This window comes from Siniperca chuatsi, linkage group LG4, assembly GCF_020085105.1.
Source record: "Siniperca chuatsi isolate FFG_IHB_CAS linkage group LG4, ASM2008510v1, whole genome shotgun sequence".
NCBI classification, from domain to species: Eukaryota; Metazoa; Chordata; class Actinopteri; order Centrarchiformes; family Sinipercidae; genus Siniperca; species Siniperca chuatsi.
This window is the reverse complement of record NC_058045.1, coordinates 14,192,304-14,207,414: the sequence shown is the minus strand read 5'-3', so window position 1 is coordinate 14,207,414 and position 15,111 is coordinate 14,192,304. Positions and strand designations below refer to the sequence as shown.

The 15,111-nt window shown below is 39.8% G+C and overlaps 1 protein-coding gene across 3 annotated transcripts in view; it reads right to left on the bottom strand.

The window, feature by feature from the left end:
- Nucleotides 1–11,516: 11,516 nt before the first annotated feature.
- The window catches only part of sema3ab (sema domain, immunoglobulin domain (Ig), short basic domain, secreted, (semaphorin) 3Ab), a 44,231-nt gene continuing 40,636 nt past the window's right edge, over nt 11,517–15,111 (bottom strand). For all 3 annotated transcript variants that reach the window (XM_044194759.1, XM_044194757.1, XM_044194758.1), the window contains exons 17-18: nt 14,436–14,581; nt 11,517–14,150 (exon numbers count right to left, since the gene is read on the bottom strand). In XM_044194759.1, coding sequence (XP_044050694.1) covers nt 13,611–14,150; nt 14,436–14,581 — 686 coding nt within the window. In that variant the 3' untranslated portion in view covers nt 11,517–13,610. The remainder of the gene's footprint in view (nt 14,151–14,435; nt 14,582–15,111) is intronic.

Sequence of the window (15,111 nt, the reverse complement as noted above, 5' to 3'; positions counted from 1 at the left end):
GTAACATTCATGGCCACAACGTTTGACCTGTCACATCACTAAATGCCTTGTTCCTTTTGCTGCTGTTTTAAGAAACTGGCATGTATGAAAAGACTGTTTGATTGAGTGATGATGTCTAGCCTTTGTTTGAACAGGCCGTGTCCAAACGTCTGGCAGCGATCCTTTCATGCTGTCTGAACACAGAAAATATTTTCATTCATGTTAATGCTGTGTCAATATCCGCCCCGTTTCAACAGAAGCCTCCCTCACCTCCTGTTTGACCCGCAGAGACAGACATGTACACTCCTCCTGCCCCCCAAAATACACACCCATGCAAGTGTCTAATAGTTGTGTGCAGTGTTACAGTGTAAGGGAGGAAGAAATAATAGGAAATAAAGAGATTAAAAGATAAACTTAACTGGGTGAGTATGCGTACATGCATTTATGCATGAAACTGTGTTTATATTAGTGTAGGTCTACCATTGACCGCCTGCAGGGCTCCCCTCTCATAAAGAGAGGTCAGGCGCCCTGGTCTCCCACGGCAACAGAAGCAGCACTCTGAGGATCCAGTGTTTCAGAGCCACTACATACTCCAACCGTTTACACAGGTGGCTATCATATTGCCAGTGAAGTTTGTCCCCATGGCACACACTGACTACAGAGACATCAGTCAGAATTTGAAGGCAGGTTTCCTTACCATAAATCAATGATTACAGTATGATACAACTTTAGTGGCTAGGTAACAAAACCTCACCAAAACACACAAATGTTTATCCTGTTTGTGCAGTTTGGAGATTCTATCAGAGAGCTCATGATGCATTGTGTGTGATACCACACAGCGAGAGAAAGTCGCTGTTAGCCACAGATGAAGGAACTGGGGGAGAGGCAAGCAGCGGCGGAGGAGGTGTAGACCTACTCTGACTGAGAAGGTGTGTTATGGTTGGCTTAGCTGTGCCTGCTGAGTGTGAACATTATGGTATAAAACCCACTGCACACCTTCACGCATATGAAATCATACTTGTAACCACTTCTAACATATGTTTATAAGTGGAAAGAAGTCTGTATATATTCTGTTACACTCCATTATTTCCTAACATCTCTCCTACTGAGTGCTGCTAACCCTCAGGTGAGGCCCTAAGTAGGTGCACGTTTCGCATGTGTTTCCATGGAACCAACGTGTTGTAAATTCATTCTCTCTTTGCCAAATATGATGCCAGAAACCACAATGTATCATCCATGCTTAGCTGGTTACAAAACCGCTATCAAAAAAGCTACATGGCCACAATTTTGGCTTTCTTTGCTTCCTGTGATTCATCTCTCAGGACATATTTCTTAGTTATAGGGTTAGTAATGGGAAACCCAGCCCAGGCCAGTGTTCTGCAGTCACAGATGGTGAAGAGGAGGAATGGGTTACGCCTCTGGAGTGATATGTGGACGTGACCATCTGGCCTCATGTGTATTCTCATCTATCATCATGGTAACGGTCACATAAGCTACAGGTGTGTGTGTGTGTGGGTGGGTGTTTGCTTGTGAATGCATGTGTATTGTGTGCCTGTGTTTTTGTTCTTTCAGGTGAATTTTGGCATGTTTTTGCACATGTGCACAGGGCGAAAAAGCTCACCGACATGTGGAAGTAGTCATTTATTTTCCTGTGCATTGTCATCCGTCATGCTTGGCAGAGTGACATGAGTGTATTTATGTACAAAATTTTAAGACTGAAAAACCAGGCCGCTTGAAAAGCTTTTTTAATGTAGTCTTGTCATCTGTCTTGACAATTTGTCTTAAACACGCTTAGACCACTGTTAGCAGACAAAACAGAGATAGATATAATAATAATGGTGACAAGTATAGACTAAACATCTGCCTTCAACATGTACTTCTGGCTGTTTTTTCTAGCTCACTGGTTTGTGATTTATACCCACACGGAAATGTCAGACACATTTCATTCAGGGTTTTCTCCGCATATATTTCACTAAACTGAAAAAAACTGTGGGTGTAAATGTATGCGGTGCCTGTCACTGTGTGTGAGTGCATGACGTCTGTGTGTGTGAGACTCCATACATATGTTTATGCGTACACCTCTGTGTTTATGAAATATGAATAGTGACATGTAAATTGAATCAGACTGCTCCGATTCTGCTGCAAGGCAGGACCACCATGTGCTGCTGAAACAAGGGCCATGTTGTGGCACTTTTTCTCTGCCTCCATTTTCTGACAGTCTGCTTTGAAGCGGCTCAGAAGCAGTAAGAGTTCCTCAAACTCCTATATGGAATGATTGTCTGTGACCAATAAAGGCTAGCTCTCATGTTTAAACCCTGTCATTAATTGCTCAACCAATCTGACAAATAAACAGTCAACCATATATAAAACGAAACCCCTGTGTGATGTAGACATAAAGTGAAAACAAAATTAGTTTAATTGAGACCAAATGCTTGAAAAAGTAGTTCAAACAGTATCCACATCCGTGAATTAAGAGTGTGAGTCATACTTTGGGTGTATCTGTAAGATGGGATGTCTCTCTTGGTAAATTATGGGCTAGTGTGTGTTGTTTCCTGCATTTTTTCCTCTTACAAATGCCAGGCATGCTTTACATCAACACCTTGTCCTTGTCTGAACTCAAACCTTACTTATCAAGAGGACAGAGGTGTGAGGCAACCCTTCAATACTAACAAGTTTCACTGTGCTTCAATAACTCCCATTGCTCACACACTGACGTGCAGTAACCTATGTGTCATCATTGTTAAATGTGAGTAAAAATGTCAGTGGGAAGATGACACTTGGGTAGAAGGTATCAAGCATAATGCTTGTTACAGATGTGTTGCTCCTTCTGGCAGAACTATCAGTTAACCCGCTAACCTACACTGTATCACTCTGACCTGTGTCAAAATCTCCTGTTAATCCATCTGCAGATGTCACTAAGTTTACATTTCTCCCTAACTGAGATTAATAACCTTTAGCAATGTTTTAGATCACAATGAGACATATACCAGAGAAACACAAGCAAGCTTATATACTGTATGTGTAGACATGTATATGCACACACATACACACCCACACACCCACACAAGAATGTGGTAGGCAGTATTATAACCTTGGAAAAACAAAGATAGCCTTTGCATTTTTCCCCAGCTGGACCAAATACATTATACCTTAAAGGAATAGTTTGACATTTGGGGAAATACACGTTTTAGCTTTTTTTGCCGAGTTAGATGAGAAGATTCTCGCATCTAAACAGTAAATATGAAGCTACAGCGACCAGATGATTATCTTAGCGTAGCACAAAGACTGGAAACAGGGGGATTCAGCTACTCTGGCTCTATCCAAAGGTAACAAAATCCACCTAAAGCTCACTAATTGTCACATTATTCTGTATCTTGTTTGATTAATTCGTACTAAAAGTGTAGAGTGTAAAAACATGTGCCGATCCCTCTGCCTAAAACGTGCAGTTTTTAGCAGTCCCCTAAACTTCCACACCAATTAATTCTTACAAATAAAAAAGAAACTCCCATAAGCTATAAACCCATTAATAAGTTATGGTTTCAGACTGACGCCAGTGAGGCACTAACCAGAGCAATGCCAGTAAGACTGGTATCTGCATTGTCTGACTGTTTCATGCCTCTGAAACCTCAGCCACCTTTGTTTGTCACTTCATGTGTCCATAATTACTGGACTAACAATTCCACAAAAACCATGGCGAGATCTACTTTGACTCTATGGGGAGAACTGGAGGTAAACACTGGGGGTTTTTCAAGTCAGTAAAATCAACACTTTATGTCAACTGACAAACACTTTTCCTGGAACAGAACACATTTGTTTTGGGTTACATATTTTGAGTTTACAGTGTATACTCATCAACATAGTCTTGCACAACTAGCATGAACTGTGAAAAGTAGATAGTGGCTGCGAACATTTCTTTCCTCAACCACTAATTGAATAATGTGGCAATGGCACAAAACAGATGTGCTGTTTTCATGTGTTCACCACATGAAAAGGTTAGCTAATGCTTAAATTTAGACAAGAAAACACCTTAAAGCTAACACCTGTAAAAGCTTCTGTTAAACAGCACTTTTACTGCAAAATCATCTTCACATTCTGACAGCTATCAATAAATCGCAATACTCTGACAAAACAAGCCAGTTTCTGAATCTCCAAGACTTAAGCCATTTGAAAACTTCACAGCACCTGCATTTTAACAACCAGCCGGATCAGATTGGTGTAAGGTGGTGGTGGCATGTCTACTTTTTTATTGTACTTTGTGCCTTATGCATCTCTTGTTTGTCTTCTCTTTGTTCTGTGATTGACATGACTTGGTTGCTGTAACAAGACAATCTCCCACTGGGATTAGTAAAGTACTCTGTCTATCTATTAACCTGTCAATAACATACTGTATGTACAAGTCCTTCTGGTCTTGTGATACAAACAGCAGAGAGAAACTATGTCCAACAACAACAACAATTTTACCTGTGAATGTACTGTATCAGTAACAACTAGACTGAGCAAGCAAAAGGGTGTTATGCATAAAATGTATGGAATTTGTTTGCTCAACGCCGAAGGAGTGAAGCTTGATCACTGACAGTCTTACATGTACTCCTGTATGTTGTTTTTCCTTTTCCAGCTTGAAAGAAAATTGAAGATGGAAGAAACCGTAAAGAAAATTGATCATTCTTAGCACATTAGTGCTGCTTTGTAAGCACATAAAGGTCAGTGTCCAGTAGATTCAGAAATGCAAATGTATGCTGACAAATATTTGTTTTGCCGTCAAAGGTTTTAATTACATTAAGACTGGGATAGCTCACATGGATCGAGGGGTTACACAAGGGAGGGAACAGAGATGGAGATTTATTTGTGTATACTTCCAGATTCCTGCAAAGTTTTGGCAATTTTGAAAAATTGGTAAAGTTTAGGGAAAGTCTTTGCTCATGGTTATAGTAACATACAGAACTCAGAATCAGACCTTTCTAATTCATTTTAGTCAGACTCTGTTGCTTCCAAATGAGGAGACACTGATTCTTTAGCCTTCTAATATTCAGTGAAGACCAGGCCAGAATGACAGAGCGCTAAGCCTTCCACTGGGTGATGTGTTCCAGGAGCTCCAGCCAAACCTTGCTTAAGCAGACTTCAATCAGTTACAGATTAGAAGTGTGGAAGTGAGCAGCCAGGCAACAGTCAGACACCAGGCAGGCTACCGAGACACATTTCTCTGGATAAAATGACCTCTGCTCTTTGGTGTACAGACCTTTGACCCATCTCAGGGTAAGCTAAGGTCAAGCCAGGCCTCATTCATCCATTGTCTGATCCTATCTTGTCTGCTCCTTTCAACAGCTTTCATGCTTTTGTTGTCATTGCTCCCTCTCATGCCTTTAGTCAGACATCTGCTTTAGTCAACAGCCTTTCCTTTGAAGGCTTTTCTTTTATTCTATTTTTCTGCTTTCTTTTGAACACATTTTACTGAAAACATTGTGAAAATCTTGCAATGTCTTCAAGGTAAACTCATACCCACATTGTCCTCCATCAAACTGACCATGATGTGGTAGATAAACACTCACATTCACATTCTCATTTAGAGTCACCCAGTCTCACATTCTTGCCAATGCTAATATTGGACTGTCTAGACATTTACATTACACAGTACTGTACACATACACTGATTTACTGGGCTTATATATCACTGCCACTGGAAAAACAATTCAAGGAGCTTACAAACAGACTGAGCATGATTGACCATTCATGGGGAAGTTTATTCCAATGTAATTGTATGTTTAAGGGAACTCGATGAGTCAAGTGTGAGCTAGTGAAGGTGAAGCAAGAAAAGGTCTTCACTTTTCTTTTGTTTACTTGATCTTTAAGATTTTTCAAAACAAACTTAAGTAATTTCCTAAATGTCTGGTGGGTAAAAAAACTGACAGATCATCTGATTCAAAAATTTGTTTTATATTTGTGAACTGGCAAAACTGTAATAGTAACACTTGAGATGACAGCCCGCAAATTACAGTGTAATTTTAAGGGAAACCAATAAAATACTTATCATATTCACAATTATATTGCATGTGACATGGTAATCGTTCTTTTATCTCATCATGTCTGGCTTAGACGCCGCAATTTATATAAGGTTTAGATGTGTGTGTATCTAAATTTTTATATTAAAATGTTTGTGTGTGAGTGTCAGCTCGTGTGTTCACAGGTGAAGAAAACAGGTGATTAAGTTTTGTATGATATATTGGCATGTATTGTAAAATAAACGTCCACAATATCAATACATTTTTGTTCCATAAAATTAAGTCGACTACGCTATGAGTATGTGACAGACATAAAAATAACACTACTGCAGGTCTTTTCCACATAGGAAATGAGCTAAAGGTCTTGTCATACCTCTAGTCTAAACCTCTTGTGCCATGCTGTCACTCATAGCAGAGAGGCACTCGAGGATCCTGCCAACTGTACAGCATTACCGCTGCCAAGATGCCACAGCTAAATACTCTGTCCTCTGTTTTACCCCAGGCAAGGGATGTGCCCCTGCATGCTAACACAATGCTAACACGCTACCAAAGTCTGATGGAGAGCAGCACACACAGACACACACAAACCTTCAAAGCATTATCCATCGATGATCTAGTAACCACCTTCAGCCTGCAAAATTAAGTTTTCCCGAAAATATCTTTACATCCCCCCACCCACCACTTGCACTCGTCGTACTCACATACACACACGTCCACCACCATTATAGACACTATGACTCAGACAGGGACAGTGCCAGAAATCTACAAGCCTTTGATAAGTGACAGCTGGAGGGAAAAGAATAGATCATTACCTCACTCAGAGAGCTCTGTGATATACCATACTCTGCTATAAGGTGACAGAACCCAGTTATGACACAATAATGTTATTTCTCGCCTGACGCCCTAATGGTCTGAATGCTGTCAGGGATCATTATTCAGTTGAGTGAATGTCAGACATGTTGTGGCTGAGTGTGTCGTGTTTGGCTGCACTGGAGCTCTCAGGTTGATGCAGCTCTCTCCGTGTCTCCCAGCTGTGTGGTGTGTCCTCCTTTGAAAAAGAGCTAAACTGTTTAGCTATACTAAATATAGCTAAACTATATAAAAGCGGACTATCCATGTCTGGGGTTTGCATTATGATCCAAACATCAACAAAATATGTGGATGAATTTGCTAAAACATGGTGTTGAAGCTTCTGCTTTTGGAATTTTCCATCAATCTTCCGGTTTCTTTTGCACTTTGCTGGTAAGGTGGATGTCGATAAATTTTCTTCAGCTCAACTCAAATAAAACTGAATTCCTTGTTATTACGCCTAACACATCACTAAACAAATACTGCCTTCTACTGGTAACCTGTCACAACATATCAAGCCTGTTGCAAGAAATCTTTGTGTCCTGTTTGATAGCAATTTATGTTTTGAGCAACATATCACTAAGCTTGTCCAATCATGTTTTTATCACCTGCGAAATATTGCAAAAATCTGATCTATTTTAAATCTTACTGATGCAGAAACTGTTGTACATGCTTTTATCTTCTCACGCCTTGATTATTGTAACAGCCTGTTCACTTGTCTTAATCAAAAAACTGACTGCAAATGACTGCAGACTGTACAAAACTCAGCTGCTAGGCTTTTAACCAGGACCAAGAGGTACAATCACATCACACCTGTTTTAGCCTCTTTACATTGGCTCCCTGTTGGTTTTAGGATTGATTTTAAGATCTTATTGATTACTTTTAAGGCTCTTCATGGCCTGGCTCCAGACTATATTTTAGACCTTGTAATCCCTTATGAACCTTCATGTACTTTGAGATCTTCGGGCAGGGGTCTTCAGTCTGTTCCTGAGTCCAGGATGAAAACTAAGGGGGACAGAGCTTTTGCCATCAGGGCCCCGAGGCTCTGGAACAACTTGCACGAAGAAATTTGGTTGTCTGAGTCAATGTCTTCTTTTAAGTTTCTTCTCAAAACACATTTTTATTGGAAAGCATATCCTGATTTTACCTAAACAGGCTATTTTATTGCTTTTGTATATTTTATATATTTCATGTCTTTATATTTCATCATTCACTGTGGTATTTTATTTATCTTGTTGTGAAGCACTTTGTAATTTGTTTTGATAAGTGCTCTATAAATAATGTTTTATTATTATTATTATTATTAACCAACGTGTCGTCTCTCAAGGTGACCCAGAACAGACCAGCTGGAACGTACCAGTGATCTGTGCATGTATGTGCACATAGAACCCTACTGGGCCCAGTGAAGCATCAACCCAGTGTATTGTCACTAGTGTAAAATAAATGACTCTATCTCTGCTCCATTTCACTTTTTCCAAGCCTCATGAAAGGAGGGAATACACTTAAGCCTCTTCCCCACAGCTGCAGTAAACGATGCAGCTGCAGTAAAAGATGATGAGTGTCTGAGGGAAAGAGTCTAATGCACTGTGTGTCTCCATGCAAACATGTGCTCTTACATATTCACTCAGCTGCCTGCCAGATGACTCCTAATCCACATCTTTCTTGTCAAGAGTCTATATTGGGGCAAGATGAGTTTCACATAATGAAATAGACAAGGTGAGTAATCACACTCAAGTTTCTTTGAAACTCTCTCCACTTATTCCATTTCTACATTACATGCAATCTTGTAAGATTTTCTTTTCTCTAATCATTTCTCAGATCATATATTATGTTGTTACAAATATCCACTGAGTGTAGTATATTTTAGATGTTTTAAATGTGTTGTGTGTCCACAAATGGAGCTCCCAAAAGAAAATCATAGTTCTTTGAAATGAACTTTCAAGCCTTAAGGACATAAAGACCTGGATGACCTGCAATTTTCTGATGTTAAACTTAGACAAAACTGAAGTTATTGTACTTGGCCCCAAACACCTTCGAGACACATTATCTAAAGATATAGTTACTCTAGATGGCATTGCCCTGGCATCCAGCACCACCGTAAAGAACCTTGGAGTTATCTTTGATCAGGATTTATCCTTTAACTCCCACATGAAACAAACTTCAAGGACTGCCTTCTTTCACCTACGCAACATTGCAAAAATCAAGCACATCCTGTCTCAAAATGATGCCGAAAAACTAGTGCATACATTTGTTACTTCTAGGTTGCACTATTGCAATTCCTTATTCCCACATTTAAGAGTAGGCTTAAGACTTTCCTCTGTGATAAAGCTTATAGTTAGGGATGGCTTGGGTGATCCCTGAACCAGCCCTTAGTTATGCTGCTATAGGCCTAGATTGCCAGGAGACTTCCCATGAGACTTTCCTCTCTCCTTCTCTCCCTCTTCATCTGTATTAATTTCTATCCTATTACTGCGTGTTACTAACTCGACATCTTCTCTCTCTCGTAGTTTTGTGCTTTCTTGTTTCTCTCCTCTCTCCTTCTGTCGATTTCAGCAGGTATTTCTGCCTCCGGAGCTGCAGAGACCGGATCTGTGGTTGTGGGCCAACTGCTACTGCAGTTGTTGTTATTGCGGCGGATGGCCGCCCACCATTGAGTCTGGTTCTGTCCAAGGTTTCTGCCTGTTGAAAGGAAGTTTTTTCTTGCCACTGTTGCCAAATGCTTGCTCATGGTGAGATTTGTTGGGTCTCTTTAAATAATATTATAAAGAGTACAGTCTAGACTTGCTCTATAGGAAAAGTGCAATGAGATAACTTCTGTCATGAATTGGCACTATATAAATAAAATTGAATTGAATTGAACTGAGTTGTAATAACTGAAAGTGTGAAGAGTGAAGATGTGTGATAAATGTGATGTGATAAATGTAACTCATTCAGCTTTACTGACTAACAATGTCCACAAACAAACAGGCTCAAAGTATCTGAGCAGTTTCAGTGCAATAAAAACAGCAGCAAGTAGGTTATTAACTTCTCCCTAATCTCTGTATTCTCATTCACCCACTCTGTCATTCATGTATCAGTTTTTCCACTGAGTGTAGTGGTCCTTTGTGTGTGTCAGGGCGGTCCTTCTCACTCATCCATGGCCTTGGCTGGGAGTCAAAGGGGGAGCTGCTGTTTTCCATCAGGCACAGTGCTATGCTAGAGCTGAACCGTATTGAAAGATGTCCCTTCAGCCACCGGAGGGCAGTCATGCTCTGTGTTACAGGTATGACTGCAATGCCAAAGAGAAATCTTATCAAGGACCTTTGTGTATGGAGGCAAATGGGGAAAAGCTCTGAAAAGCTCTACTTTGCTTAGACCCTATGATGACGTGATCAAAGTGTGTACTGTATGCTGCAATTACATCCATCTCTGTTTTTCGGTTTCTGCTCAAGCATTCTCTGCATTTGTTACTGCATAATGTTGCTGCCAGCTCACATATAGTGGTGTGTCTTAATAACAACAGTGGCTCATTTCAAATATTGTCATTAGAGCACCTAAAAATGAATATTATCCATATTTATTTCTCTGCTCATATATCACACTACTATTGATTTTTGTGTGTGTGTGTGTGTGTGTGTGTGTGTGTGTGTGTGTGTGTGTGTTCTCCCAGCTGACACTATCAACACTAGAACCTCTCAATAATGTTCCCTTTGAAGCGTCTGAGGCAGTTAGGACTGAAACTCATGAGGTCCCACAGCAGCAGTTGAACTGACTACGGAGGTCAAGTTGAAAGCCCAGGTGAGACAAATGATGACCAAAGGTGTCAAAGAAACTCTTTTGTGATAAAACAAGTCTGTTGTGTGTTTTGAATTGCAGCTTTGGGACTGCCATAGCTACACCAAGCACCTATAGCTATCACTATATGCTATATAAACAGATGGAAAATGTGAAATCACTTTTTTCCCCATGTGCTGTATGGATGAATATGTGCTTTTCTACCATAACCACCAAAGGGCAGTAATAAAGCACAGTACATATTTTGTTGCAGGATCAGTTAAAATGAAGTTCTGGCAGGCCCTTGAGAATTTATATATGATGATGTTGGTTTTCTGTTTTTTTATATAGATTCTACTTGAGTTGCCGACACTGATAGCCAAAGTTATATCATATCTTTAACCACCAACTCCTGTCGGTATGCAAATACAACAGCTGGGTTTCAGTTAGAGACTGTAGGGGACCTCATTTATTATTCATATCACATCGCACATCAAGGTCTTAATAACAATTTACAGTAATTCCTCTACTGCCTGAGCAACACCATAGTACACAGCTTCACTTTTCAATAAACATTATAATATAAGACGCATTTCAGCTGGCTAATATTCTTCCTTAACCACTTTGATATTTAATATGTTATCAGTTATGTTAATTACGTCAGCTAATCAAATCATTAACTATCCAATTTTTCTATGTTAGTATACAGTACTTGTCAGTACATAACAGACAAGTAAAGCATTAAATAAATCCCAATATTAAGGATAAGTTATACAAGTTTATAAAAGTTTTTCTTATTAATATAGAAATGTATGCAGCAAGGTACTCCAAAATCTAATCTGATCATCTACGATACAGGAAACTTTTCTTTTCACTAACCACATACCATGATAGCAGCAGGACATAGCACATTAAAAATAGATTTAATGAAACCAGGACTTTATGAAGAGACATTTATTAGATCAGTAGAATACATCACCACCATTATCACCATGCCAAAAAGCAGCAGCAGCACTTCATTTCCTCACTTTCATTGTATGTCCAAGACAGATGCAGAGGCACCCTATATTCTCTTTTTTTATAATGATCTTATCATATGCCCATCTCTACTGAAAGTTCCACAACTCTGGTGTTCAACTTGTCTTGTCAGCCTAAAATCACTTTCTCAAGGCTGGATCCAGCTGTTTCTCATCGTTCTTCATCATGGCTTCCAAAAGCAGATGAGGTTTGCAAACACTCACCAGACAAGGTCTGACATACTGATGTGTTGCAATACTCAACTGACATTGTTCATTGTTGTAAACAGGTCTGTAGACATTTCAGCATCCACAGAGAGATCCTGTTTCGATCTTGTTTATGTTTTTTACCTACCTTAGGAATTATCAGTTATACAGCTAAGAGTCCTAACAGAAATAGTATGTACATCTTTGAAATTGTTAATATTGTGTACTGCATAAGCAAACAACAGAATAACATTGACAACACCAGACTAGTATACATTGCTATAGCAAAACAGGAACACTACAATAGTATTCACATGCATTAGTACACAGTGTCTTACTTGTCAAACATAGACCATAGTATTTATATTTACATAATGTTCACAGCTACATTCCAGGTTTGTGTTTGTGTGTGTGTGCATTGTATAATAAAGGTTATAATCAGAAAAAGAGTTTTTTATGTTACATGCAGTGAAATGAAGTTTTTACACTGCGCTGCCTGTGAAGAATATGGATATGAGACAATAAATGTGGAAGAAATATACAGTATGGATACTGGGTTATTGCTCAGTGCATTTGATATGTGATGCATGTAATAGTGACCGATATCAAAGTATTTGTGATAATACAGTTATTTTAAGAGATTGGTGATGTAAATCAAATTAATCAAACCAAATGATAAATTGCAAGAAAAAAATTTACACAATTGTATATCAATAAATACACATGTAGTGGAAACAAAGCGTACACAAATTAAATGAACATGGAAGAACTCAGTATGACATTTCGTGCACTGAGATGATGCAGTTGGCAGACATCCCTATAAAGTGACAGTCACTTAATGACTGTTGATAGTGAAAGGAATCTGATGATTGGAAAATAAAAGGTAAACAAAACAGAATAATAAAACCTGACATTGTCTGAGAAGCTTATCTGGGGCGTAGACACACAGACTAGTACAAAATCTCCCTGTTATGACTGCTTTCGAAAGACTTTTTCTTAAATAAATTTCTATCTGGGTAAACAATGTAAAGCAACAAGACAACTGCAAGCCATTCCCTTTAGCATGAGGAGACATCATCGAATACAGTATTTACACATCTCAGCTACATAATTATATTTGTCGACAAATGGTGACTGCTGCTCCCAGTTTCTTGCAGTGCTTGGGCATTTTTTTTCTCATGTTGACTGATTTAACCATCTATAATACCAGAAATGACCAAATATCCCATCTTGTGCTTTCTATGAGCTTCACTTATTTTGTGCTTGTAATTCCACTCCAAGTCCATTTACCCTCCACACTGTTTTTAATACAGTCCCACCTCCTCTTTGTGAAGTAGAAAAGAAATTAGGTATTTTTAGGTATCTACTTAGTTTCACACTGATACAAACACCTAACTAGCATGCCATGAGACAATGCCATTGACACAGCCATCTCAACATGGAGTCAGTCATGTCTATAGGGTTGGTATATGTATCCAGTTCTTGTGCTGGTTGACACTGCCCCTCTGCAGTGTTCAGGCCACAGAGGCCAGCTGAGATAATATGCTCCAATGGTCTGGCGTGATACAACATCCTGTTTCCTGCAGTCCTCTGTCCTGGCGTACTGTAAACATGGCTGCCCACGCACAAAACACACCAGCTGGCAGATCAGGACAGTATTACCTTTTTCCAGTTTAACTTTTCTATCCAGTCTTTGTGGAAGAAGTCTGTATCTCAGTATGAAGGAGACAAGTAGGTAAGTTAATCACGGTTACAGAATGAGAACTAGGTGTGGTTTCAGGTTTGGGTGTTAAAAGTCAACATTTATAGGTCAGACACTGCGGGGGGCCCTCTCCAGTTCATGGGTCCTGCGGTTGCGTCCCTTCTGCCTCTCTTGCAGGTGTTTCCACTTGGCTGCCAGCCCTTGAGCATGCACGTGGGTGTGAGGGTTCCCCACAACCTTCTGCGGCTGCTGCTGTTGCTGCTGGTGTATTTGTACTTGTTGCACCAGGTGAGCTTTCTGCCTCCTGTGCTTCCTCTCCCTTTTCCATACCTGCTCACAGAACTCGTCCACACTGTTCAGAGTTGGGTGATTGACCAAAGACAGGAAGTCTCTGTACCACAGCTTTTGATTGGGAGATTCCTGAGGTGAGGAGCGATCCTGGGCAGGGACACTGGCTGCAGCCTCTTCATCGCGATGTAGCAGATCCTCCAGGCGCTCGGTGTCAATGACTTCTAAGGTGACCTTTAGAAGCGTCTGCATGAAGCCGTGCTCCACCGCCTGGCACAGATAGATCCCAGAATCCTTCTTGTTAAGCGTGCGAATCAGCAGGCCCTGGTCTGTGCGGATGAAACGTTCTTCTGATTTGATCTACAGGATGAGAAAATTGGAAACGATAGAGACAGAGATAAAGATGGGAAAGATATGAGACTCAACATTTCCCAAAAATCTAATCAGCTATGCCTCAAGGTTTGTTTTGATTGCACAAAATTTATTTCACTTTTGCACTGAAATTTTAATAAAATATGATACTGTATTATCTAAACTAATTTTCGTTATGAAGAACCATCTATCATTATTTATCTTGTCTGCAGACAGATTGTATCTGAATCTATTTCAACGAAATAGTGGAAGTGTGTGCAGAGGTGTGCCAACCTCTTGTTTGCGGTCATCGGCAGAGCGCTGATACTGCCAATATGTCAGAGCTCTCTGGGACTTGGGACTGCACTCAAGGAAAGTGCTGCTGTTCTCCACACCATACACAGTTTTATCCAGGAGAGTTGTCTGCCCACTTAGTTCATCTAGATAAAAAATCAGAACATATTAGTCACACAAGTTTGTTAAAGTAAATGTTTATTGTAGTTTGTTGCGGATATTATCGGTTGTGGCAATGGTGGAATGTTATGTGATTTATTTTACAGGCAAAACATTGGAGACGGCCCTAAAGGCAGCTCTCTGACTGATATGTAAAAAACATTGTTACATGTCCAAGTACAGCCTGAGTTAGGTGCCTGGTTTTAGTTTCTTAAATGACATGCATTTTACATTATGTTGTCACATTATCCTTTTCTTATCACACTCAGTCATGTGCAGAATAGGCAGCTCCCACCACAGAGGCAGTCATTGGAGGAAATGGGCTGTTACTAAAATCTGGGTTTTATACAGTCAAGTACATGCACTGCTATTCAGTCAGAGAGTTTGTGCACTGTAAGGTCAGTCTTCTGACTGATCTCCTAAATTATGTTGTAAATTTAACAATTCAGACTCCAGTGAAGCCTGCTACAGTATATTGTTATTCCCTCCTCAAAACACGTTTTTCTTGTCTTCTTTT